This window comes from Maniola hyperantus, chromosome 4 (assembly GCF_902806685.2).
Source record: "Maniola hyperantus chromosome 4, iAphHyp1.2, whole genome shotgun sequence".
Classification (NCBI taxonomy): Eukaryota; Metazoa; Arthropoda; class Insecta; order Lepidoptera; family Nymphalidae; genus Maniola; species Maniola hyperantus.
This window is the reverse complement of record NC_048539.1, coordinates 13449188-13471928: the sequence shown is the minus strand read 5'-3', so window position 1 is coordinate 13471928 and position 22741 is coordinate 13449188. Positions and strand designations below refer to the sequence as shown.

The window sequence follows — 22741 nt, the reverse complement described above, 5'->3', positions numbered from 1 at the left end:
ATACGGAGTGTTCTGGAATATAATAGGCTACTTGGACAATTTTTTTAAGTTGGTCTTAAATGGTTAATATTTGTCCTATTATATCAAAAAAATTAACACTATATTTTTTTGCGCCCTAAAAAACCGTAAAACTTTAATTTAAAAAAATATTTTTCTTAGACAGGTGAAAACACTGTCGGCCAGGTTTGGCCGATAGATTATCTGTGCTCTGACGTCATGCATGTTGTAAACAACAGTATAACCACAGGGTTACCACAGGTTATACTGTTGTTACAATGCATGACGTCAGAGCACAGATAATCTATCGGCCAAACATGGCCGACAGTGTTTTCACCTGTCTAAGAAAATATTTTTTAAATTAAAGTTTTACGGTTTTTTGGCGCAAAAAATATAGTGTTAATTTTTTGATATAATAGGACAATATTGAACCATTTAAGACCAACTTAAAAAAATTGGTCAAGTAGCCTATTAAACGGTCGAAAGCAAAACAAGGGTAATTTTAATTGTTTACCTAGGGTCGGTGTTGATTTTAATTAGTTTTAGGATTTTGTTTGTACATCATTGTACACGCGATTGTTTACAGAATTTGCTTGAAACTAGGTACTAGGTATCAATAGGCTTGTTTACTAGAAACTAAATCAACCATAGACGTAAGTATAACCTACCTACAGGGTATACTTTGGAGCAGTTTGGTCATTGGTGAACCTAAGCGTCCTAAAAACTGGACACTGGTGGCAACAACCAGGTGTATACCTTTTGTTGGTAGGACGACTGGTTTGCGCTACCACTCACACTGGTGTCCTAGTGGGATCGGTGCCCTAAGATGTCGAACAGAATTTTTTTTTACTTCAGTGAGTTAGCACTTGTACAAATATGGACGTCCATCATTTCAACCCTCGTTGGGTATATAATTGGGTACGCGTCTTCTCTCAGGATAAGAAGAGTTTAGGCAGTTCCACCAGCTGGCCAAGTGCGGATTGGCAGTCTTCATATACCACCTGAGAGCTCTGGTAAACCTGGTCGACATCAAAGAAAAGGAAACATTTTTTCTAAATATAAAATTAAAAATATTTCATCATACCTATACTCTGAAGGTCGTTTTTAATGAGTTAAGTAGGTAAGTATATATTTTCTATGGCGAAACATTTACTTATCTAAAAGCCGTAGTGCCAATGTCAACAGGATACCAATACCATTGCCCTATTTTCTCTTTTTTTACGTAATGGCGTTTATGTGATGATCGCTAAACGGTTTGATTGTGTTATGGTATTTTCGGGTCGATTTTAACGAGCTAGATAATGAAAGCAAGGTCAAAATACAAACCTATTAAAAATACCACCTGCACGGAAGATCGATTCATTAAATATTTTAGAAATAGCTGCGCTATAAATATTTTATTTTATTGTTACCAAATCCAAACAATAGAAAACGTATACTGAGACATACGTATATCTCAGTCTCTATTCCTACATTATCATAGCTTGATGGGACGGCAATTCAACACGACCGTAGCAAGATCAGGCGCAAGACCAATGGTTTTACATGCACTCCGACAAGGTACGGCGGTGTAAATTGTTACACTGCTAACTGCCTAGCTTTGAGCTAGTAGCTAAGAATTTTTCAACAAAATTTCCCAATAATTTTTTTGGATTGAATTGAGGCTCGAACCTAGATCCTTACGATCTGCAGCCGAACGGACGGACGGACGGACAGCGGAGGCTTAGTGTACCCTATTACTAAGGTTTCCGTACCCTATTACTAAGCCTCCGCTAGCAATTTTTAGGGCCTAGGCAATAAAAACAATATTGCTAAACACGGCAAGATACTCGTAAAATGAAGTTAAAAGCCGTAATATTAAACGAATTAGAAAGAGTTTAATTTATTTGGGTCATATTGGGACCTAAAAACGCTTAGCAAAGTTCATTAAGCAATTACACTGTTGGTTAGGCAGTTTGAGGATTTTACTACAAGTGGTTACCCTCGATTTTGTCGGCGTGTATTTCAGGTTTTGGGTATTTAGGCGATTTTTATGGAACTTCGAGCAATTTTTACTACGACTACGACTGAATTTTTCTTCGCGCACACATAGGTAGTTTTATTATCTCAAAATAAATATTGTCTTGATAAACATCCTGTATGAAATTAATACAACATCCGCTAGATCCTAATATAATAATTATAATAATATTATAGATGGGAAAGTGTGGATGTTTGTTACTCATTCACGCAAAAACGGCTCAACGGATTTGGATGAAATTTGGAATGGAGATAAATCAAAGAGTTCCAGCAGGATTTTGAAAAATGTAAATCCACACTAGGTGGACGGACGACATCAGACGATTCGCAGGGAGCCGCTGGATCCAGGCGGCGCAAGACCGTGGCGTGTGGAAGTCCCTACAAGAGACCTATGTCCAGCAGTGGACGTCTATTGGTTGATGATGATGATGATGATGATGAAATCCAAGCGGACGAAGTCGCGGGCATCAGCTAGTAAAACAATAAAGATGTATATTTTATTGACAAAACAAGATTTTATGTAAATAACACATATAATATTCGAAGCAAAAAAATAATTTACCTAACTAGCAACCCGCCCTAGTTTCGCACGGGTAGCTTATTACAATTTTCGTAGGGATCTCTAATTTTTAGAAAATAAAATATAGCCCTACTAGCTGATGCCTGCGACTTCACATTTACATATTTCAAAATTCCGCGGGAACTCTTTGATTTTCCGGGATAAAAAGTAGCCTATGTATTAATCCAGGGTATAATCTATCTCCATTCCAAATTTCATCCAAATCCGTTCAGCCGTGTTTGCGTAATTGAGTACCTAACAAACATCCAAACATCCAAACATCCAAACATCGACACTTTCACATTTATAATATTTTTAGGAATTAGGATTAGGATTAGGATGTCACTCACACAGACAGAAGAAGAAGACGAAGGATGTCACTCAAGAATGATGTACTGATGAATGAATTTTCAAAATCGGTTCAGTAGTTCCAGAGATTACTTCCTATAAACAAGCCTCTTTATAATATAGATTAGCATTTAAAAATCTACGCACATCGATTCTGTATAGAAAACCTCAATTTCACTTCTTGGTTCATCGATTTTCAGTGGCGAATTTTCCTTAGCAAACATTTTCCTCATAACCGAAAAGTACCTATCCAATAACGTCCGTCAAGTTCTTAAGTAGACGTGTTTTTGTGTTGGCTAAGTACTCGTGGATAAGAATTGACCCAAATATGTTTAGAAACATTCTTGTCTCAAGTGTTAAGTGACCAGCGGAATATATATGGAATTATTTTTTTCATCAAACCAAAGATATCTGTATATCCATACTCCATACTAATATTATAAATGCGAAAGTGTGTCTGTCTGTCTGTCTGTCTGCTAGCCTTTCACGGCCCAACCGTTCAACCGATCTTGACGAAATTTGGTACAGAGATAGCTTGCATCCCGGGAAAGAACATAGGCTACTTTCTATCCCGGAAAATGAAAGAGTTCCCACGGGACTTTTAAAAACCTAAATCCACGCGGACGAAGTCGCGGGCACCAGCTAGTATATAAAATTCAAAGCCCTGACTGACTTATATATTATTATCAACGCACAGCCCAAACCGCTGGTTCTAGAAACATGAAATTTGGAGAGTGTGATTTTTGTAAAGAGAATCCATTATGAAAGGATTTTTCAAAATTTCACCCCTAAATGGGTTAAATGGGGTTTGAAATTTATGTAGTCCACGCGGACGAAGTCGTGTACATAAGCTACATACCTATAAAGCTTCAGATAGGCAAAGATAATAAAAAATTGTATTTTTAAAAGTAAAGATATTTTCGAATGCTTGTGTGTGTTTACACATACGCGTAGCGACTTATGTCACCTACGAGCGTGCTTCAAAAATGCCCTTCATGCCCTCCCGCAGGAACTGTTTGTTTTCTTGAGATAAAAAATAGCCTATGTCACTCTCCAAGTCAAATCCGTGCAAAAAATCGCGTCGATCTGTTGCGCCGCCGCGTCACCCGGTCCGCGCGCCGCGCCGCGGCCGGTTGCAACGTGAACCAACAAACAAACATACTTTCGCGTTTATAATAATACTAGCGACCCGCCCCAGCTTCGCATGGGTGTAATGTAGATACTAATGTGGTGTCATTGAGGTGTCATTGTCTCGGAAACTCTCAAATGAGAGGATTTTTTTCCGACCTAATTTACATTATTTCAATTTCTCTAGGGATCTCTAACTTTTGAGAATTAATCTATAGCTATAAACCTTCCTCTTGAATCACTCTATCTATTGGTGAAAACCGCATTAAAATCCGTTGCGTAGTTTAAAAGATTCATTCATTCATTCATTCGTTCATACATACATACAGACGCGGGAAGCTACTTTATTTTATACTATGTAGAGAAGATTAGTAAGTGGTAAAGGAATAGTGATTAACGCTGTCCATAAACACTTGTAGCCCTAAAAGAGTTCCTAGTCAATTATTTACTGGCTGTATGTTGAGAAAAATAATGCTTTTTTAAAAATCTTATAACTTAAGCCAAGCGCATACAATACTCAGCGGAGTAGGATAATGTAATTTATGTATGGTTAAATGGGCAACGCGGGACATTGGGGTTATGACCCCATATAGATTAGGGTGTTTATACTAATCGTTATGTATGGGACGTGTATATCTTAATCTCTTGGATGTTTTTATGGTTCCGTATCTCAAAAGGAAAAAAGGAACCCTAAAGGTTCACTTTGTTGTCACTCTGTCTCTCCGACCGTCTGTCAAGAAAACCTTCCAACTTCCCGTTGACCTAGAATCATGAAATTTGGCAGAAAGGCACAAGTAAAGGAAAACATCCGAAAAAGAAGTGTGTTCAAGAAAAAATAAATTTTCTAAATCACATAATATAGATGGCGCAGTCGGTATTAACTTGCAGTGTTCGACATAAAAGTGTTAGGTATACCCATATACACCTTGTACGATGGTACGGAACCCCTCGTGTGCAAGTCCGACTCGCACGTGCCCGGTTTTTTTGGCTAATATTTTGACATTTTCTACAATTCGCAATTCACAGACGCAATTCTATGACTGAAGTTGTCTCTTATAGCCGACGTGTAGGTATGTATGTTATTTTTGCAAGAAAACTACACGAGATGCTTAAAATCAAACATAATACTATGGGGATATCAATCGTTGTTATCCATAGATTTACTTTACTGGAGACTTTTTAGACCCTCCAGAAGGTACAAGAGTACACCCAAAATGGACCGTCTCCTTGTGGTTACATCACAAAAAAAAAAATGAGTTTATGAGCAAATAAATAGAACGCGTCAGCCCTATTATACAAGTTCAGCCTACAGGCGTAGCGCGATTGTAGTTACTTATGTCTCGCAAGTACCAAGAGTGAGACAGGCCTGCCTCCATGCTATTCAGTATATATATAGTTATAGGTAGGTAGGTACATCAGTACCTGAATAGCCTGGAGGCTGGAGGGTACTTGATAACATACAAATTTTAGCAAGATTAATTCATTGCTTGATTAAGATGCAATATGGTGAACTCATGTGAGAGATGCCACATAGAGCTATTTAAGGGTGAGTCTAGGCTCAAATTGACCGTTTTTGACACTTAATTTCGTTGCCAAGATCGCCATGTTTTTGTTTTGACGGCTGAAAATCAAAATTATCAATAGTACTGCAAGCTTTTACATCCGTCGCAGAAAATGATAAGGATAGCTATTGACTCTCAATCAACTCTTATCGGAATCAAAAAGGCGCTGGAGTAAAACGATCTCTCAAGCCTTCAGCCTTCGAGGCATCCTTTATACTTAGCTTGCTGAGTAGTGATGAATCTTTAAAAGCTTTATAAGAGGGTTGAGTGTATTAATCTATGGTTGAGTGAGAAGGCATTATTTATAGAACGTCCTGTCTTTTATGAAGGTTAAAATGTCGAGCTAAGAAATTGTTCTATAGTCTAGTCATAATATTTTTTTCCTAGAAAAGTACAGACGGCTTAGAAATCAAGTGGTAAATTAATTAAATGAAGAATATAAAATGTTTAGGGCTTATTTCGAGTAGACCTAGTTACATGGTGGGTGGTAAATTAATTAAAAGAATAAAATAAAATTACCTAGTAGAATTACTTTATACAGGTATACCTATAGTACGCGACAGGTCGAGATGGCAATCGGGGAGGGAACACCCCGCACACCCGCACATCCACCCTGCTTAACCCGCTGCGGGTGACGTGCGGGCGTGCGGGGCGTCCCTCCACCTCATACCCCGATTGCCTTCTCAACCTGTTGCGAACTGTCTCTATAAATAAAATTCAAAGTCCTGACTAACTGACTCACAGCGCACAGCCTAAACCGCTGGTCCTGGAGACATCAAATTTGGAGGGAAGTGTTCTTTGGAAAGAGTAGGTATCCACTAAGAAAGGATTTTTCGAAATTCCACCCCTAAGTGGGTTAAATGGGGACTCGAAATTTATGGTAGTCCACGTGGAAAATCAAAATGAAGAAAAAAGAAAGTCTAGAAATAATATGATCAAATATCTAATGTTAAAACGTCAATTGTTTTCTTGTACTCTGTTATAAAATTTAAATAAGCTGAATATTTTTGATTTACAATTGAAAAACTTCTTTGAATTTCATGGGAAAGTTTATTGAAACATAAGGGATCGTACTCAAAACAGTATAGTAAGGGGATACCTACCTAGGTATTTTAAAAGTCAAAGTGTTACTTTTGCGTCAGCATTAAAGTCTGGCGTCATTTTTGCCGCATTTCTTACTAGTGGGTATAGTACGCGACAGGTCGAGATGGCAATTGGGGTGGGAACGCCCCGCACACTCACACAGCCCCAGCGCTACCGCAGCCCCAGTGCGGGCGAGCTCGGGCGCTGTGCGGGCGTCTCTCCGCCTCATACCCCGATTGCCATGTGGTGGTGGTGTGGTGTGTGGCTGGTGTGTTCCGTTCCCTCGCGTCACTGACGACGCTTAAAAATTCTATTGCGACGCGTCTTGCGGTTAACTTCGAGAACGACTATTTAATTGGCCCGGACTATAGTATTTATTACAATTTACAACACAACGCAATCTCAGAATATTTGCTTCTACAATTATAGGGTGCGCTTCACGTAAAAAGTTTTTGACTGACATATTTTATCTACGCTTCGGGCATTTTTGTCCACCACGGACCAGTCCTAGGCGCACGCCCTAGCAGGGTTACTATTGAATGTAAGTATTCCACATGTATTCACATGTATATTTAACAGAGACCTAAATTCAAATTCACGAGGCTAAAACAGTGAGTACGTATTTGAAACGGCATGAATAAATCGAATGGAAAATCACAAGGGATTTCAAAATCTGTTGTAGCAGCTCGTAGCGTATCATGTATATCTTGTGTATATCAAAGCCTCTTAGTACAAGAAATACAGGAATATTTTCAGGAAATCTTCCGTATCATAAATTATTTATTTACCATATGTAACTGCTGCATTTCGTTTGAGCGATTTATTTGGTAGCCTAGGGTTAAGACGTCGGCCTCCTACTTATTCAGATGGGTCCGGTGTTCAATCCCGTGCACGCACTTTTAACAAAGCTGTGTTTTAAGCAATTGAATTTCACCTGCTTTGAAGGAAAACATCGTAAAAAAACCTGCATGCTTGAAAGTTCTCCATAATATTGTCAAAGGGGTGTGAAGTCTATCAATCTGCACTTGGCCAGTATGGTAGACTTTTCCTGATGGTAAGAGATAATGCAATCCAAAATGGAAGCAGGCTGCTAATAGTAACTATTACCTAAATCCTTCTTATTCTGGGAGAAGACCCGTGTTCAGTAGCTGGTCGGTCGATGGGTCGAGATGATGATGACAATGATGAATTTATCATTCCATGTCCAGTTGTGGACATCTAGTGGCGATGAGAACGATTTATGTTAAGTGCAGAACCGGGCTCACTTGGTCATATGACCCGAGAAATTTACATACAGCTATGGTGCTGGTGCGTGCGCCCCTTCGACGGCTCCCGTGTAAATCTTATCTCCAAAAAGAGAGAGAAAGTGTACACGATAGAGAGGTGTTTGTTAAATTTTAGGCTGCAATGCTGTGCAAGTTGAATTACGCTTTATTGCGTCGTACCAAGAGTCGCTATTTATTTAAACGTGTTTGCCTTCTATACCTGAAAGGTACTATTTAGTTTTAAGGAATGGTACTTACCGGAGAACATTGTGATGTGCCAAAGCGCTCAAGGAGCGAGGTGGCGAGTTAGGAGGCAGCACCAACGGTAGGGTCGCCACCTTCCCTGGACCTTGAAGAACTCTGATGCCCATCCGTACTGTGTTGCGACGCGAAACCTTCTCGTCTGCTCGGTCCGCTATTTAAAGATGTGTGACTTATTAATCAGTGCCATAGAGATTATAGTCTGTTTTTTGCAGATTTTATAGTTTTTAGATCTCGCCCGCATCCACTTCTTTTCGCCTTCGACTACCCATGAAACTTGAGCTACGAGTTACGACGGCTGAAATTGCGGGATTTTGATCAGCCTATAGGTAAGTATATCATTGAATCACTCGTATTGAGGATTAATTTTTACACAACGCAACCTGCGTTGTGCTATGATAATACTTACGAGTGACGTACGAATAATAATTAATATGGCCACCCTATGACAATATTAATATTTTTTTGAAGGTACTCTTTCCGATCCGTACCATTGCAATTGGCGTAAATTCTTTAACCACGATGTTCTTCTTCGGCCAGGTGGTCTCCTGCCGGCTATTTTCTCCTGAATAATAACTGAGGTCGTGAAGAAAATATGAAACTCCCTTACCAATGTATGCCCGCACATCATACGAAGTGCCGATAGGTGCCCCGTGGTACTGCTTCGCTGGTACCAGTTGTACACTCGGCGGCGCTATTGGAGTCAGCTCCAAATGGAAGGGAAAGGCGTTCGCACCCAGCCTCTTGATTAGAGCATCCTGTGAAAGACGCTTTTTTAAATTTGATAATCATCATGATCAACCCATTTCTGGTACTATACTGAGCACGGATCTCCTCTCAGAATGGTCATGGGTTTGGGTCATAGTCTGATTATGGAGAACTCTCAGGCATGCAGGTTTCCTTCACCGTTAAAGCAAGTGATATTTAATGGCTTAAAATAGCCATAACTCCAAAAATTAAACCCCAAATCTCCTGAAAAGAAGGCCGACGTTTTAACCACTATTTTTTACTCTGATATAATGTAACTCAATAAGAGACCCCCTTGTGTCCTCGTGTAGTATCACTACCTAGTACCTACCCATTTTATAATGCGAAAGTGTGTTTGTTTGTTGGTTTGTCCTTTAATCACGCTGCAACGGAGCAACAGATCGATATGATTTTAACATGGATATAGCTTTAGTGAGTGGCTACTTTTTATGGCGGAAAATCAAATAGCCAAGTCAACGCGGATGGAGTCTGGTATAATATAATAATCTTTCTAGTTCTTAGTTGAACGCACTCACACAGAACGAAAATACCCTTTGATGGCTTTCAATCATTCAATAAATATTATGGCACATTACACTTCGGTATTAGAAACTTGGGATGAGGGTCATACATCATTTTTATCTTTCCTCTCGCTCGCGCTTACGGTCGATCTCGATAGGAACTGTTCAGATATGATGGATGATTTGCCGATACAAGAAAACGGAATTATGAAATAAATAAAATAGTGAAGGGAATTTATGGGGGATATTGAGAAATGCATTGTTAATAAGCCTGCCTTTATAAATCTGTAAAAAGAAAAGGAGAACATAATTATGATAAATGTATAGAGAACGCGAAATTAATGTTTTTGAATTTAAATTCAATTTGTGTCTATGTGAAACGATCTATTGGTAGTTTACAGATGGCACACCTTACTTTTTTCTTTCTTCTTCGGTGCCGAAGCCAACTTCTCCCAACTTCTCCCACCATGATCCAAACAAACGTTTCTCCCAGTGTTGAAGACTATAGGTACGCAGATAAACTTTCAGCTTTTATAAAATAACGAAGGTCAAGCACGCGCTGGATCTTTCTCTATACACACTCGCGTCAAATAACAACTTTGCAGCTTTGTATCAGTACCCTTATTATAAATGCGAAAGTGTGTTTGTTTGTTGGTTTATTGGTTTGTTGGTTTGTTGGTTTGTCCTTCAATCACGTCGCAACGGTGCAACGGATTGACGTGATTTTTGCGTGGGTTATAAAGACCTGGAGAGTGACATAGGCTACTTTTTATCCCGGAAAATCAAAGAGTTCCCACGGGATTTTTAAAAACCTAATTCCACGCGGACGAAGTCGTGGACTTCAGCTAGTAGCAAATAATTATTACCTGCAGCGGAGTGTTGGGCTCCTTCTCAAGGTTGCAGTGTTCTGGCCATATTTGTGCCAGACTCATGATGGCTTCGTTGCAGAATTTGAGACCCATCACTTCTTCATCTTCTCGACCGTATCTGGACAAAACACAAAATGTGAAAACAATATTCTTTAAAAAAAAAAAACTAAAGTTTGATATGTTGCCTAATCTATGTAAGAATCATTCATCTACTTTATCGCAGGCTGCAATCATATCATCATTTTTCACGGATATTGCACGGATATGCACGAAGCGATTTGTTTACTCATTTTTCGAACTGCTAAGATTTGGAACACCCTTCGAGCATCAGTTTTCCCCTCCGAATTAAAATTTCCTCCCTCCGCATTTCCCCCATGAAAATCCACGGGTACGTACGAAGCGATTTGCCTCCTCATTTCTAATTGGAACTGCAAAGATTTGGAACACCCTTTCAGCTTCAGTTTTCCCTTCCAATTATAATATGGGTACCTTCAAGACAAGAGTGAATAGGCATCTTCTAGGCAAGCGCGCTCTATCTTAGGCTGCATCGTCACTTGCCACCAAGTCTGATTGCAGCCAAGCGCTGGTCTATAATATTAAAAAAATATATGACATCCATTGCTGGGACATAAGTCTCTTGTAGGACTTCCATGCCACGGTCTTGCGCTGCCTTAATCCAGCGGCTCCCTGCGACTCGTTTGATGTCGTCTGTCTACCTAATGGGTGGTTTTCCAATTATTATTTTTTTATTCAGATACAAGTTAGCCTTTGACTGCAATCTCACCTGGTGGTAAGTGATGATGCAGTCTAAGATGATAGCGGGCTAACCTGGAAGGGGTATGGCAGTTTTTATTAAACCCATACACCTTTGGTTTCTACACGGCATCGTACCGGAACGCTAAATCGCTTGGCGGCACGGCTTTGCCGGTATGGTGGTAACTAGCCACGGCCGAAGCCTCCCACCAGACCAGACCAGAAATTTAGAAATTAAATTAAAATAAAATTCCAAACCCCTGCCAGGAATCGAACCTGGGACCTCCCACTATTAAGACCACAGCGCTCGCACCACTGCGCCAGGGAGGTCGTCAAAATCTGCGCTTTTCGGTGCAAGGTTACCATTCTAGCCACATTAGGACCCCAACGTCTATCGGTTATAACGACTAACAAAATAATATAGGTACTCAACTATAGGTCATATTTTTGCGAAAACCGCAAAGTTAATGGTTGATTTATCAATACGTTGTTGTTATATAAAATTTGGTTTTGGCCGAGCTAATTGAAATTCATTAGCAGCAATTATTACACTCATTACACGCCTCGGTAGGCTAGATTCATTGTTATTATTTGGTAAAATTGGAATATATTATTTTAGAATCATTCGCAATTATTTCTCATTAGATGTTGTAGAGCAGTTAAGCATATTACAATAACTTATTTAAGTACATTTAATTAACAACAAACATTTCAGTGTATTATTAAATTTGAAATTGTATGGTGTTGCAACGCCAATTTTTTGATACTTTCATATACTCGTTTTTGACTGCAATTATACTTGATGTACAAAGCATGATGTAGGTACCTACTGCAGCCAAAAATTTTTAGGCACACTCTCCGAAATATATTCTGAAGAGTACCGATATATGGAGAACCACACGTACCATAACCACGCGGAACTACATATTACCAGATCTACGCGGAAAAAATCTGAAATCCGCAGAAAATCGCGTGTTTAATTCCGCGCGATTTTCTACTAGACATATTCTTACGCTAGCCTTGGAGCGCGCTTGCCTATATATACTCTTGCTTTGAAAATAGGGTTGGAAAAAAACAGAGCCGGGAGGGTATGGCAGATGAGCTTACCGGTGCGAATAAAAAACTAATGAAGCCAACCCTTCCGTAGGTACGTGTTTATGAAATGTTGACTTCGAATTTCATTATTATTTTTATACTCTTTGTGGACTACGTATAGCCTATAGGCCTGGGGGTGCAGAACCTTCGAAACTTTGTGGTTTAAATTATGATATTTAGGGAAAATTTTCCGTTATTAAAAGAGACTATTATTATGTTGTTTACAAAATAAAGTTTAAAGTATTGGTTTGATGTTGGTAAACACATTGCCGATATAAATTCTATATTAAAATAGCTGATGCGTGAATTCGTCTGAATGGATTTAGATTTTTTAAAATCCCTTGGAACTCTTTAAGTTTCCGGAATAAAAATCCCGGAAAATCAAGGAGTTCCAATTCTATCTCTGTCAAGATCGGTTCCAGCCATAGATAAAATCCTTTATCTATGGTCCCAGTAGTCAACGCGGACGAATACACTTTTGCATTTATTATATTAGTAGCCATGAAAGTATAGATAAAATATAGTACGCGAATATGAAAGAGTTTTTTTGGAAAATCCATGGGAAGACAGTTCCCGCGCGACACGGACGAAATTGCGGGCAACAGCTAGTAACAAATAAGACGTATTAGAAGCAATTTGTTCAGCTCAAAGTTGAATGCCCTCCTTTGTGCCAAGTTCGTACTAAATCATTTCAATCTGGCAAGGGTTCAGCATATTTTTACGACCCTTAAAATGAATTATAGCTAAAATGCTCCACACAAGTATTTATTTCAAATAATTCATTAGTTTTGTTGATGTTTTGCAGAGTGCAATTTTGGCATCCCAGAGCTTCTACAAAGAATTTATTTCTCTTCACAAATCTTGTTTTCTGGATACAGATACGGTCTATTTATCTCCCAAACACAATAACTATTCATTAACTTCAGAAAACAAACTAAGTATGCAGCATCTCTAGGTTGTATTTTTAAAATATTTTGTCATATCTCTACTCTAGGTACTATTTACTCTAGGTAAATTTCTTCAAAAACTTTAGTCTGTAAGTAGTTTTTGTGGGTGCATTTGTCTAGTCAATCAAAATTTTTTTAATTCGATGAAGTTATTTGAACCATTGATTGGAATCTCACCTGGTAAGTGACAATGCAGTCAGATAGAAGCAGGCTAACTAGGAATGAATGACAGATTAAACCCCCTACGTAAGACCCGCAATCTTTGAATGTCCTGGTTGTGCCGACCTAAGGTCAGAAGCGTTAGGATCGACTGACGCGGAGTTTGTTGGTTTGTCCTTCAATCACGTCGCAACGGTGCAACGGATTGACGTGATTTTTTGCATGGGTATAGATAAAGACCTGGAGAGTGGCATAGGCTACTTTTTTTCCCGGAAAATCAAAGAGTTCCCACGGGATTATAAAAAACCTTATTACACGCGGACGAAGTCACGGGCATCAGATTCAGCTAGCTAGTGCCTAATAAATACGGTTTATAAGCATTTATTTATTTTCCATGTGTATTGTAACGTATAGATTGTTTATAGTGACCAAAAACTTAACTGACCGTTTAATTCTATTTATGAGGGCAGAGAATTGAGTCGGCAACAATAAAAGGGATTGTTGTAAAGTAGGTTTATTAAATACGATTTACGGGTCAGGAAATGGACTGTAAGGGATAAAGGGATACTCGTGAGCATTTTGTTTTTAGAATTCCATACCCGAAGGCCTGAACCCTTCTCATTCTGAGAGGAGACCCGTGCTCGGTAGTGGGCCCGCGGTGGGTTGATCATGATGATGATGTAAAGGCCTCTGTAGGGTTTCGTACATAAACAGTGCCAACCCTACCTGGACCCTATTACTAAGCCTTCACTGTCTGTCCGTCCATCTGTCGGTCAGCGTGCTGATCTCATGAACCGTAATAGACACTTACTTATAGAGAGTTGAAATATTCACACATACATATAACAAACTAGAGGATGCCCGCGACTCCGTCCGCGTGGTTTTAGGCTTTGAAAAATCCCGTGGGAACTCTTTAATTTTCCGGGATAAAAAGTTGCCTATGTCAATTTCCCGGATGCAAGCTAACTCTGTACAAAATTTCATTAAAATCGGCTAAACTGTTGGTCTGTGAAAAGCTAGCAGATAGACAGACACACTTTCGCATTTATAATATTAGTGATATTAGTATGGTTGTATGGATAATAAAAACCAAGATAGTGAATTTCCAAATGGCCGCCATTAAAATTTAAAAAGCCTACGTGATGTAGATGCATGCTACTCTACTACCATATTCGCTGTTATTCTTTCTAGAGGTTTTCTTATTATGTCATCATCATCATCATCACATCAGCCTGTGGACGTCCACTGTTGGACATAGGCCTTCCTTAAAGAGCGCCACCACACCCGGTCCTCAGCCTTCCTCATTCAGCCACTACCCGCCAGCCTCTTTATATCGTCGGTCCATCGTGCTGGAGGACGTCCCACACTACGCTTGCAAACGCGGTCTCTTATTATGTAGTAAGCTTTATTTCTACACCACGCTGCCACAATAATCTTATATTTTGTTTGAAGTGCGGAAATCTTCGCGTGCGAGTCTGACTCGCACTTGACTGGTTTTTTACACGGTAGGCGAACGTTGAAACAATCTAATCCTCTCACAAAATATTATAAAAGCGTAAAAAGTGTATCCGTAAATACGAGTAGGATAAATGCGTAAAAAGCGTAGCCGAATTAGCGTAAAATATTGTAACGGGAGAACAGAGTAGGATGAAAAAACCGGCCAAGTGCGAGTCAGACCCACGCACCGAAAGTTCAGTATTACAGTCGTATTTTTATCGACAGTGTACGTTAAATCAAAATCAATCATGCATAAAAATAAATAATAATCTGTTTTAGAACGTACGGGTAAAGCCCTTTCATAATTATGATACCCCACTTAGTATAGTAATCTTGCTTTGAAAGTTGAAAATACTAATTATTTGTTTATGAACATATTTTAATTTTTTTTCGTGATGTAACTACAAATTCACGGTTTTTGAATTTTTCCCTTTACGTGTGCTGGTCTTATAGGCTACCTGCTAAATTTCATGATTCTAGGTCAACGGAAAGTACCCGATAGGTTTCTTGACAGATAGGCAACAAAGTGATCCTATAATCAACGGGAAGTACCCTATATAGGTTCTGAATCCCTTGATGGGCTTGACAGGCACAACCAACAGACAGACAGACAACGAAGTGATCCTATAAGCGTTCCTTTTCACTCTGGAGGAACCCTAAAAACAACATTGTGTTGTACAATTTCTATAGTAGAGAAAAATATGCTTTAATCTAATAGAGTGTAGTGGTATAATTGTATTAAGCAATTATTAGGTACTTAATTATTCAGTAAAGTCCTTTTAGTCACGTTTCGCTAGGATTTTCTGAGATTTGTATTTCCTCTATTGATCCCGTGCCGTGCCGTTTATACTTTCTACCTAATGCAAACAGGGAAGTGTTTGTGTTGTTCTTATAAGTATAGTACGCGACAGGTTGAAATGGCAATCGGGTAGGGAACGCCCCGCACACACGCACTGCCCCAGAGCTAACCCGGTGCGGGCGAGCGCGGGTGACGTGCGGGTCTGCGGGGCCCGCCCCCCGCCTCATACCGATGTGGCGGTTGCCAGTTGCCACAATGACAACTAGATGGCGCTCTTCCATCGATAACATTTCATGACGTAGTCCCAAATAAATGTACCGCCGACAGTACTCGCACTAACGGAGTTTTCTGCAATCTGGACTATATATAGAAGTTTCAAGCTCAGTGGGAGATCTCCCTTTGGTATGGTCGAGCCTGCACATCGCTCACGTACACCCCGATTGCCATCTCAACATGTCGCGGATTTACGTTCAGAGCGTTGATTGGGGGACGATGGGGTCCCGACTCCCAAGGTGCTAGAATAGCGTATTGAAGGTTGCGCGAGCCTGACTCGCAGTTGGCCGGTTTTTCACCTTGTTTCACAACCACAGCTTATTACAAAATATAATAAATATATATTTAATATTTAGTACAAAAGATGGACTTAAGGGTTGACAACCTTATCTCCCAGTCAACCTTAGGAAAGTGTGAAAGGCTTTTGTATTCAAATTTTATTGTGAATAAGAGAGTTCTTCGGTAGATCTTTATTACAAATCTCAAAGGCCGTAAAATCCAGTAGAATTACGGTATTATCGAAGTATTTTATTTAGTAACTTGCCACGCAAAGCGAAACATCCATTTTTGAATATCTATTCTGTACACTCTAAGTCTACATTTTGATTTGTATACAAGCTTTTGCTTTATCTGATCACAATCGTATCACAATTTTAACTGATCGCCGGCTTGTTTTAATTAATAAAAGTTGCCTAAGTATATTATTTCTAGATAAAGTAAATAGCTTCCTAATTGTGAAAGAATTATTAAGATAGGTCCGATGGTACGATCGTTTCAGAGTTTATCGATTACAAACAAACAGACAAATCCTTCCTCTTTATAACATTAGTATAGATGTTTTGTACTGAGCGCCATACCACGAGTGACGAGACGATCCACAAGAAGCCCAAAAGCCGCAAGACTCAGTTGCATCAGTTACATCGAAGAAAAGCTTATAACAGCAGAGATCGGTTCGTTCAATGTTGCTGACCTCATTCGAACTTAAATTGCTTAAAATACGCCTCTTATTACGGCCCTTCAGGCACTGTGCGATGTCCTTTACGCAGTTGCAACAACATGCTGCTAATGCAAAAAAATTAGCGTGCGGCAGTCTATTTTATGCCGATACAACATAGTGCTGTAGTAATTTGATAACTCGCACGGACTACAATTCGCAACGACGACGACGCGACGATGGCCCTTTGGCATGCTGTAATCTCGCAACTCGCACTAAGTATGTTGTTCTTGCCTAAGCATAGATTGAGTATAGTTTTAAAGTCCATACGTGTACAAAATTGCATTGAATTTGATCTACTTATTTATATTCAAATAGGAATCAAACTCCGTTTTCATGAAAAGCGGCTAAAAAAACTTTCTCCTCTTTAAGAAATATAATTTTTTCATTAAAATATTACTCGTCTCGTCCTATCCAAAGGAAAGAGATTTGAATCTTTGTTTTTTTTCAAAGCTTTTATTTTTATAAGCTTCGTTTTATTTTTATAAAGTTGCGACAGTTTTTCTGTATCTCAAAGATCTCAAATAACAAATAGGTTTGCCTCGTTTGAAAGCTTATTCAAAGGTTTATATTATATTTGTTTTGTGTCGAATTTATTTACTTTATGTCATACTATTATTTTATTTTAGGATACTTGTGAAAGAAACGGAACCTATGTCTGTATGTCTAAGTCTATTTGTGTCCAAGAATCAAGATAAATAATTATTTTGTACATTGATATAAGTACCTACTTAATATTACATACTGTAACAAACTATTATGACTTCTCTCTCTCTCTCTCTCTGCATCGTATTCCTCATTGCTGGGGGGGTTTCCCCCTTCCGTTAATCAAACTGGTAAGAGTGTTCTTGGGATAAGAAGGAAGAATAGTTATAGTCCACGCATTTTAAACTGAGTTGTTAAGTTATCTGTCTGTTTTACTCGCACTTACAGGTCGTAGGTGCCCAGCGATCTGTAAGTGCGAGCGAAAGAGACAGATAACTCGACGACTCAGTTTAAAATGCGTCGACTATAGTTACCTAAAAGTCAAGGTAACTTGTCCAAACAGCTTCTTATTCTCCAAGCTCTCGGCGTCCACGTGCAGAACGCCCTGGATCTTGTCAATGCAGCCATCTTCCACCACGAGGTCGCGAGATGCAAGGTATAGTGTCAACTTGTTGTTCGGTGATGACTTCTTGAATACCCTGAGAACAATTATAATACTTTATGCATTCTGTAAGAGTGTTGAGTTGCTTAACAGCTTTGTGTTAGTTTTAATAAGTTTAAGTGATTTTCAAGCCCACTGAGTTTTTGTCTTTGTCATTTGTATAGAATTACGTAAAAGAGAGACTCCTATACTAACTTTCCTCAGTGGCTCGAGTATAGTGAGAACTACTTACCGTTGAGAATTGAGTGCACTGTCTGTAGTCATTTCGGGGTCCGAAGACGATTTTCTGAAACAAACAAAATGAACATTAAATAAGAATCTATATAAAAGGAAAAGGTGACTGGAGTCTTGACTGACTGACTGACGTATACCTAAAATGCTTTTAAACTAATACCTACAGTGATGACTTTCCGCCATGTGTGACATCGTCTGTAGGTAGCTGGTAAATCAATTCACCATAATTTATTTTATTTGATTCAATAGGTAAGTATATTTTTTTAAATGGGTTTGGTAGTAGTGACTTAGCGGTGATATCGGCCTTCTATTCGGTAGGTCCAGGGTTCGATCCCAGGCATGCATCTTTAACTTTTAGAAGTTATGTAGGTACTGGCTTTACCTTAAAAAAAATCGCAAGGCAATCTGCATTCCTGAGAGTTCTACAAATTGTTTTCCAGAAACCTTCACGCAAGTGCTGATAACAACTGTACATAGTTTCAGCTCGATTGGATAAACGATGCGCAAACGGATACGGACATACAAATAGTAGTTTTTATATATTAGAGCTTTTTTATCAAGTTTACTGTAAAAAATCGCCAGGTCCGTCCCAGTCTAATAAGATTTAAAAAAATACATTTTATTCGATAACATCATACAACTTTTTATATATTGTATTTTCACATAATTGATGTTTTTAGGGTTCCGTATCTTCAGAGAAAAAAGGAACCCTTAATAGAATCCTTTCGTTGTCTGTCTGTCTATCTTGCGAGTGTGTTAAAGACCCGTTAAGGGGATAAAACCTATAGGGTACTTTCCGTTGATCTAGAATCATGTTTGATAGGTAGCAATGTCTAGCACAAATACCGTGAATTAGTGGTTACATCACAAAAAAATTAAAAAGTGATATTTCTTCTACGATAGTACGAAACCCATCATGTGCGAATCCGAGTCGCGACTGACCGGTTTCTTGTAATGCAAAAGAATATCATTTTCACGGCAACATCAGCTGTAAGCTTGAAACTCCGAACACCGAAAAAAAGTTCCTAAAAGCTTTCCATTACAAAGGACACAAAATGCTTTTATTTACCGTCATCCATCAATATGTCTTTCTACAAATGTCTTGGCTATTTAAAAACACATTTTCTATTGTTGTGTAGTCTAGAAAACTAATAGTAGCTTTCAATCATTCTTTCGTAGACTTTTGAAAGAGTTTTTTTTGTTTGTTCGGGCTTACACATTTTCAGGGTGCCGTAACTCAAAAGGAAAAAAGAACCCTTATAGGATTACTTTGTTGTCTGTCTGTCTATCTGTCTGTCTGTCCGTCGTGGCTGTCAAGAAAACCTATAGGGTACTTCCCGTTGACTTAGAATAATTAAATTTGGTAGGTAGGTAGGTCTTATAGCACAAGTAAAGGGAAAAATCCGGAAACAGTGAATTTGTGGTTACATCACAAAAAAAATTAAAATGTGTTCATGTACAAATAATTAGTATTTTCAATTTTCGAAGTAAGATATCAAGTGGGATATCTTATGAAAGGGCTTTACCTGTGGATTCTAAAACAGATTTTTATTTATTTTTATGCACCATAGTTTTTGAATTATTGTGCAAAATGTCGAAAAAATACGATTGTAGCACGGAACCCTTGGTGCTCGCTGGAAATACTGAACCGATTTTGAAAATTCTTTCACCAGTTGAAAGCTACCTACATTATTCCTGAGTAACATAGGCTATAATATATTTTCAAAAAATTAGAGATCCTTACGAAGCTTGTAGTAAGCTACCCGTGCGAAGCCGGGGCGGGTCGCTAGTACCTAATATTTGACAGATGTCGATTCAGGATCAAACTGAGGGCTCCCCTACTCTAGTTTACTCTGGTTTTACCTTTTGGGTACGGAACCCTGAAAACTATTCGTTTTATTAAAGCGTGTCTTAAAGTCACATAAAGTAATTTGAATAAATGTTTTGGCAAACTTTTAGAGTTACGAAGTAAATTAATCCTATTTCTCATTTGAAATTAAATATGGTAGTAAACCTCTCTGTTCCCATCAGCATCCACAGAAAATATACTCCACGAAAAGTCCTCGTGCATGCAATTCAACAATAACAACTAAGTAGAACGAAACCCGATGCTTGTACCGAAATACTATGCTTATGTCGTAGACGCTCCATAAACAACTCTAATTAACAGAACCGTCATCAATTTCCAACAAAGTATAATTTGACTGTATGCGTGGCCGTCCTATTTCGATTCCGGGCACGTACCTAAATTTTTTGAGTTTATTGCACATAATTCGAAAAGTTAGATTATATGCGCTACTACGTGATCAAATGGCGAACCACGGAATCCAATAGGGTATTTTCCCTCTTTTGAAAAGTATCTTAATTTGATCCTAAAGTGATAATAAACTACCAAAAAAATTACAAAAATTTTATTCGATCGATAGGTAAGTGCAATAAAAATGCATTTCACATTTTTGCATTTCAAATTTCGCCGCGAAAATGCTACCCGCCATCTTTGTTGAGCTGTCATGACGTCACACGGATTGGTAAGCAACGTTGTTTTCTTAGTGAAATACATTAAAATTTCAATCCATGACGTCACAGTCGGAATTAACATGGCGGCTGAAAGTATCATGCGTTTTGTATATTTGTAGAACAGATAAAAAGTGAAATATTTAAAATAAATTATAAAATTCATTATATAATTTTATAAACCGAAATTAACTTTTTCGATTGCTTTTTGCTTATATTATCTTGTTTATACATTTTTATATTTTCTCGGTTGGTGTAAAATACCGTACTATGGGGCCTATAAGGACCGACCACTAGGCCGATATCGATCTAAGTACATAATATTATAAGTCTTGGCTGTTTTCAATGCGAGAAATCGCTAAATTATATCGGTCTATAACATTTTTAAGAAAGCTTATCACGCGATCCAAATAAATCCAAAAAGCTGCTGATCAAGGGCGTGACAGAAGTCAGAACACGTATAATTATGATAGAGTTCTATAGGCATGCTATACCTATAGTTACTAAAAACTGTGGTACTTAGTCATTATTCACTAAACGGTAGTTTTTAAACTGTCTAAGAAACCTGATAATGATTTTAAATTCCCTTTCAACGAAGTATGATTCGAAGGGGGGAACCGAAAACATTAATTAATTTTGTGACTCGAGTTTTTCATATTTCGGAGGAATCACGAAAAATCTGATTTCTTTTTCAAAATTTCAATATGCCCCACGTCAAGCTATTACATGTTTCTGTATCTGCTAAATTTCTTCTTTAAGTATCCTACAGTTCTTATAGCTTAATTTTAAAATGGCTGTGACACAGACAGACGGACAAACGGACTAGACAAAACTAAAAACGTGACTCCGGAGTTACCTAAGTTAACTCGGTTTCTACGCGGCAACCAAAATGTTAAATCGCTTGGAGGCACAGCTTTGCCAGAAGTGTCGTAAGTAACTAGCCACGGCCGAAGCTTTCCACCAGACCAGACCAGAAATTATAAAGCCCCAAATTAAAAACTTACGACTCTGACCTGCAATTCACAATAGATAGGTACTACAAAATATCAGCACCAATAAGTCGAAACTTTCCCAACTAATATACAAGGTTGTAAGGGATGAAATCCCAGGGATTACAAGCCATAGTTTTATTACCGTCATACTATTTTATCGTGGTCTAGCATTGGTCTAACTGTAACCTAGATTTTCTGCACTGACCTCGCGTCCGGGGCCAAACCGTTTTATGACCGTTTGTCTTTTATCGCCCAATTTACGTTAAATCTATCTTATTTAGTTTACTTTATAAAATTCCTTTGTAAATATCCACAGATCATAAGAATCGAGAGTCGTAAATCGCTTCGCTTGGATTTTAGTTCTTCCTTTGGATTTCTCGAATCTGGGACGTTTGAAATTGCGTTTTGATCTTTGCTATAACTCGGTTAATAACGCTTTTATTAGTTTCTCTTCAAATTTCTTTAACTTAACTTGGATTTTATTTTAATAAAACCCACGTAACCTTTGTAATGGACACTATTGTCTATGATTTTTGAATGCGATTTAACTTTATTACAAAATTGGCGGACTGAGTTCATTGAATATACAGGGTGTAACCAGAACGCTGGCAAAAACGAAGACAGGTGAAAGTACTGATGATGACTGATATGATACTACCACAAAAAAACGCGAAAAAAAAATAAAAAAATCCTATAATTTTGTAAAAGTTAACGATACATTGCAAACAAAACATCTGACTGACGCTAGAGGTCAACGAACGTTGCGTAAGTAGGCCACTCCGAAATAATAAATCACTAAAACTACAAAATGAGGCAAATGGTTATTGGTACCTATTGGATTGTGTTTAGGTAGTATAGAAATAACGCTAAGTTTTTGCTAGCGTTCTGGTTACACCCTGTACAGAGGTCACTAGAGTCTAGACTATTGTCTGACTAGACTGTATTCAAGAGCTTGGAAAATGGAAACATATAAATTAT

At 38.4% G+C, this 22741-nt stretch overlaps 2 protein-coding genes across 4 annotated transcripts in view; one reads left to right on the top strand and one right to left on the bottom strand.

The window, feature by feature from the left end:
- LOC117997196 (protein obstructor-E-like) overlaps positions 1–22741 on the top strand; it is a 147941-nt gene that overhangs the window by 31033 nt on the left and 94167 nt on the right. The window lies entirely within an intron of this gene.
- LOC117997140 (arrestin homolog) overlaps positions 1–22741 on the bottom strand; it is an 81040-nt gene that overhangs the window by 37762 nt on the left and 20537 nt on the right. For all 3 annotated transcript variants that reach the window (XM_069498003.1, XM_069498004.1, XM_069498002.1), the window contains exons 2-6: positions 18256–18309; positions 17896–18060; positions 10357–10477; positions 8833–8980; positions 8220–8376 (exon numbers count right to left, since the gene is read on the bottom strand). In XM_069498003.1, the coding sequence (XP_069354104.1) occupies positions 8220–8376; positions 8833–8980; positions 10357–10477; positions 17896–18060; positions 18256–18287 (623 nt within the window). In that variant the 5' untranslated portion in view covers positions 18288–18309. The remainder of the gene's footprint in view (positions 1–8219; positions 8377–8832; positions 8981–10356; positions 10478–17895; positions 18061–18255; positions 18310–22741) is intronic.